Below are 5000 nucleotides of genomic sequence, written 5' to 3'. Positions count from 1 at the left end.
ACATTACAGAAGTATAAGTGCAGTTGTACACTGACCTGTCTGTGGTGCTTGATTGACTGCAGGCTGTAAACAAACAGCTTCTGGTACTGAGGCAGAACTACTAGCACCAATGCGGTGAAGGCAGTGGAAAGCAGCAGCAGACTCTTCGACAGTGGAGCTTTATCTGTCAGACACACACAGGCGTCAAGGTTAAATAAAGAAAAGAACAATATTCCCGGTAACCTTCCCCTTTACTTTATTGCAGCAATGCAGAGTTAAATAGCAAGTATCAGAAGGCTGATTTCCTTTGCTCTGATAGAAAATTGTGGACGTGTAATATTTGGCAAAATATCCATTTAATACAAGTGCTTAAGCGTCTTCAATGAAACCGGAAGTCTAAATATAAAATGCAGAGGTTATGATTTTCGTTCTCTATTAAACTTGGACTTTGTGTGCTACCATAGACCGTCCCGTGCACTGTGACAGAAAAAAACATTCTAAAAACGTAGTGAAAAAAAAACACTTCTGAAAATGCCAAAGTCACCCATGTCTAGGAGGCCACAAACCTGTGTGTGGGAGGGATGGCATACTCAGATCCCTGTCAATCACAGTGACAATAGCCAATCATGGCCATCTGTGAGTTCATGTATGTGGAAGGAGGCAGATAGCGCTTTCTTTTCAGAGTGAGAGTTGGTGTATGATGAAGAGCTGGTTGAAAGGTGGGAACTGTCCAAGTGTTAACCGAGAATTAAATTAAATTATTATGAAACAAACAAAAGAAAAAAAGGAAAAATGCTGATATGATTTGGAGCAGTGGTCCCCAACTTTTTTTTTGCACCACAGGCCGGTTTAATGTCAGACAATATTTTCATGGACCGGCCTTTACAGTGTGTCAGATAAATACAACAAAATAAAAGGATACGACCGGCATAAAAACAGGTATTTTCGAAATATAATAAACGTGAATCCACTGTGTTGTTTTTTGTTCATTTTGCTCGCTTGGGGTTTGAATTTAGCAGTAATGTATTATGTGTTAGCAGCCGGAGCCCCTTTAAGAAGGTAGCGGATGGAGGTGAGACATGTGACCGAGGCATCATGACATGCATCAAGAGTGAGTCATAGACAGATGTGGTGAAGAGAATCTGGTCATTTTCCAAAATAAAACATCGTCCAGAATCAGATAATAAATAAAACAGAAATAATGTAAGTTATGTATTGTTTCTGTGCAGCCCAGTACCAATTGACCCACAGACCAGAGGCTTGGGGGTTAGGGACCACTGATTTAGAGGAATTAGATATAGTGGAGGAAAAAGCAACAGGAAAAGTGAAAAGAAGTGAAGAAATGAAAAAGAGAAAATAATAAAGAAATGAAGAGGAGGAACTAAGGAAAGGCAGTGCATTGTGGGAGAGATGTGAGACCTGACAGACTGCAGTGAGGAACAGAAGTGAAGTCTTTATGTGTGTCAGTGAAAATATACCACAATATTCTTCATTCTTCATCAATACCACATCATTCATGCTGCTAATATCAAACAGTAAAATGTGAGAGAAGGGAAAAAGAAAGGAAGGAAGACAGGAAGGAAGGATGGAGCATTTTACTGAAATGAGAAGAATGAGAGATTAAAAGTTAAATAAAAAGAGAAACTCTAGACATGTATATGGCTCTGGATATGTACAGAGACAAATGTTGGATAGAAGACAGAGACATTTAAGTAAAATGTAAAAGAAAGACAATAATGGATGAATGATTAATGAGGATAGACACAGATAAATAAAGACAGACTGACAGGCAGACAGACAGACAGACAGACAGACAGACAGACAGACATAGATAGATACTTAAGACATTTCAGTAAGTTTTAAAAGAAAGAAAATAATGGATGAAAGAATAATAAATAACGAGGATAGGCAGACAGACAGGCAGACAGACACTGGAAACATTTTAGTAAAATGTAAAAGAAAGGAAATTATGGATGAAGGAATAACTAAATAATGATTATATACTAACGAACAGATAAACAGACAGACAGATACTCAATACATCCTAGTAAAAAATGTAAAGGAAAGAAAATAATGGATGAGTAAATAATGAATGAATGTGGTGACAGACAGACAGACGGACAGACAGACAGACAAAAGGACAGAAGGACGAAGACAGACAGACAAAAGGACAGAAAAACGAAGACAGACAGACAGAAGGACAGACGGACAGACAGAGACACGAGGCCCCACAGTGTGCACGTGTCACCACTGTAGGATTTCAGCCGCTATCAGTAAATTTCATTGTGAATTAGTGACAATTCCAGCTGAATATCCTGTTCATTAAACGTCACTGAGACACGCACACGCACACGCACGCACACACACACACAGTCTGAACAATGCGCTTCAGCTGTCAGTTGAAGTACAGAATGAATGACAGCGCAAAGGGTCACGTCCTAATTCACGCACTGTCCCTACCGCCCCTATTACCCCTTTAAGGGAACAGGAGTAACACACACTAGTGTTCTATTTAGACCCACTAGACAGTAGGTTAGCATGCGGTTTGGGACGAAGCCGATGTCTCTCCTGTCTGTTCGCCTTGACGCTGTAAAGGTCCTCGACATGAAGCAGGATTTAGCGGTACTTACACAGTCCCCTGGACCCGGTGGTGGTGAACATCGTGCTGGCTACATGTGCGAAATAAAACCCAAAGACCAAAACTACACAAAGGCACTGTGTTTCACAGACAGAAACTTGATAAAGTTAAAGGGAAAAAATCCGGGTGTAGGAGGTAGACAGGGAAATGGTATCCAGTACAGCAGCCGGCGAAGGACAAATCTTTTTATTTAGGAAACGCGTTTCTCGAAGCTAAAGGGTTACGGCCTCGGTTAAGTTTCGCGCATGCGCATGTGTCTAGGTTTAGCCAGAAAGACCACGTGAAAATATGAGAATAAACATCCGAATAAATGTTTCTCTCTCGACTAAAACCAATGGAAAAAGAAACTTTAAAAGTTTTCTAAGGAATTTTTTTTTTATAATATTATAAAAAATAGTCCTTCTGATATAGTTATTTGTCTTATTTTGTGAAAAACCTTTATTATCTAATATATTCTCATTCTCCTATATTTAGTACATAATATATAATATCGTATAGTACATTATTTATAGTCTAATAAAGTATAAAAGTTAAAGAATAACGGTGTAGCGGTACACAAAATACACGTTTCCGTATGTACCTCGGTTTTTAAGTCGCGGTTCGGTTCAACTTCAGTAAAGTTTGGGGAAAGGAACGCAAAACATAAAACATATATATAATATATGTATAGTATAGTATATACTTTGCAATATGCTGCTATATTTTGTCTTTTTACATGATTATAAGCACAAAAGTTTATCACAACTAATTTTCAAGGTTAATTTATCGCTCTAAAATTTGACTTCAAGTTGCATTACATACATTTGGCCACACGGTGTCAGCAAAAGCAAACTTTACAGGTCATACTCTCGCGCTCATAACTGTGATCGCTACAAAACCTTTTTTCTAATGTTAGCATTTGGTTCTTCTCTGGTGTTTTTGTTGTTGTTGTTGTTGTTGTTGTTGTTGTTGTTGTTGTTCTGGGAACCTTCTGTTTTGTTTAATAAGCTCAGCATTGTTTTCAAAACATTTTGGGGACCTTTTGGACACAGGTTATATGACACATGAGAAGGAAGGTTCTCAAATAGTTGTCTTCAGGATTTATTTACAAAGAAAATTCCACACATTTTTTGTAAATGTTTGTTTTTATGATGAAACAAAAATTAATTAAGCAGGTTTTACTTGTAAACTAGGTATGCTGGCTTTGCAGGATATACCAAATGCCGGACTTTTTTGTTGGGAGTAAATATTATATAGACTAAGAGCCTTTATTTGTCACATGAACATTACAGCACATTAAAATTCTTTCTTTGCATATCCCAGATTGTTAGGAAGCTGGGGTCAGAGCACTGGGTCAGTTATGACACAGCACCCCTGAAGCAGAGAGGTTAAGGGCCTTACTCAAGGGGCCAACAATGGTGGCTTGGTAGTTTGGCTTGAACCACAACCTTGTGATCAGCAACCCAGCACTTTAACCTCTGAGCTACCACTTCCCACACATTATGGGATTGTATCCAGAATTTTAGCTTCGGGATAAAATTCCTTGACAGATGTCATTTGACCAGAAGTAAACATTGTTTTGAAGCTTTTTGTAAGTTTTCATAAACATCACTGACTTTTTGTGTTTAAACTGGTAAAAACGATGCAGCATTGCATGTCTTAGACTCAGCATTTTGCCAACATTTATGATTTTATAACTTTTATTACATTTATATAGTGCTAAAAAAAAATTATACAATCACCAAAATATCCTTTTGCATTCTTAGCAGTAACTTTCTGCATTATGGTGCCAAAAATATACTTACATTTTTTGTCCATAAGCCACTGTAGTCTTGCAAAAATATTTATTGGAACTTTCATAGCATTTCGAGCAGGAAAAAAAACCTACTCTAGAGACTGTAAGCAATGAGTAGACAGGTTTAAGGCAGAGGAATTGATGGTTATATTTTTACATTCGGGGCAGATTTTCCATGTAATGACTAAACCATACACCTATAGATCTAAATAGTCTGTCCAAACACTTAGCTGTGCATCTACAACTTACCACACGTTGTGTATTACGTTGACATACTATTTATTGAGGAAATATGCAGTTTGAGACCTAGCCAATAAAAACAAGATGGCCTCTTTTTTAGAGTTGACTTTCAAAGCCACAGCGACCAGCTGCTTCAAAGAAAAAAGAAAAAAAAAAGGCAGGGCGCCAAACATCAAGCTGCCTAAAGCGAATGAAATAATATAGGTGTTTTGTTTGTTCCCCACCACTGGCTTTGAGATAAATGAGTGTGTTTGTGTAATGGCCATCTGGTGGGGATGTGAGACGTGTTGCGGGTTTGCAGAAGCTAATCGGCTAATTGGACACAATAGTCAGTGACTAATGGAGGCACGTGAAGGCAGCCAGCTGGAA

The 5000-nt window shown here is 38.2% G+C and overlaps 1 protein-coding gene across 4 annotated transcripts in view; it reads right to left on the bottom strand.

The window, feature by feature from the left end:
• The window catches only part of ubac2 (UBA domain containing 2), a 44080-nt gene extending 41264 nt beyond the window's left edge, over positions 1-2816 (bottom strand). For 2 of the 4 annotated variants that reach the window (XM_083522979.1, XM_083522980.1), the window contains exons 1-2: positions 2610-2813; positions 36-163 (exon numbers count right to left, since the gene is read on the bottom strand). In XM_083522979.1, coding sequence (XP_083379105.1) covers positions 36-163; positions 2610-2640 — 159 coding nt within the window. In that variant the 5' untranslated portion in view covers positions 2641-2813. Of the gene's footprint in view, positions 1-35; positions 164-2609 lie in introns of all 4 variants that reach the window. The other 2 variants (XM_083522978.1, XM_083522981.1) reach the window with 2 other exon arrangements.
• Positions 2817-5000: the final 2184 nt, after the last annotated feature.

This window comes from Silurus aristotelis (assembly GCF_946808225.1).
Source record: "Silurus aristotelis genome assembly, chromosome: 20".
Taxonomy (NCBI): domain Eukaryota; kingdom Metazoa; phylum Chordata; class Actinopteri; order Siluriformes; family Siluridae; genus Silurus; species Silurus aristotelis.
The sequence above is the reverse complement of the archived record's forward strand: the minus strand, read 5'-3'. Positions and strand labels throughout refer to the sequence as shown.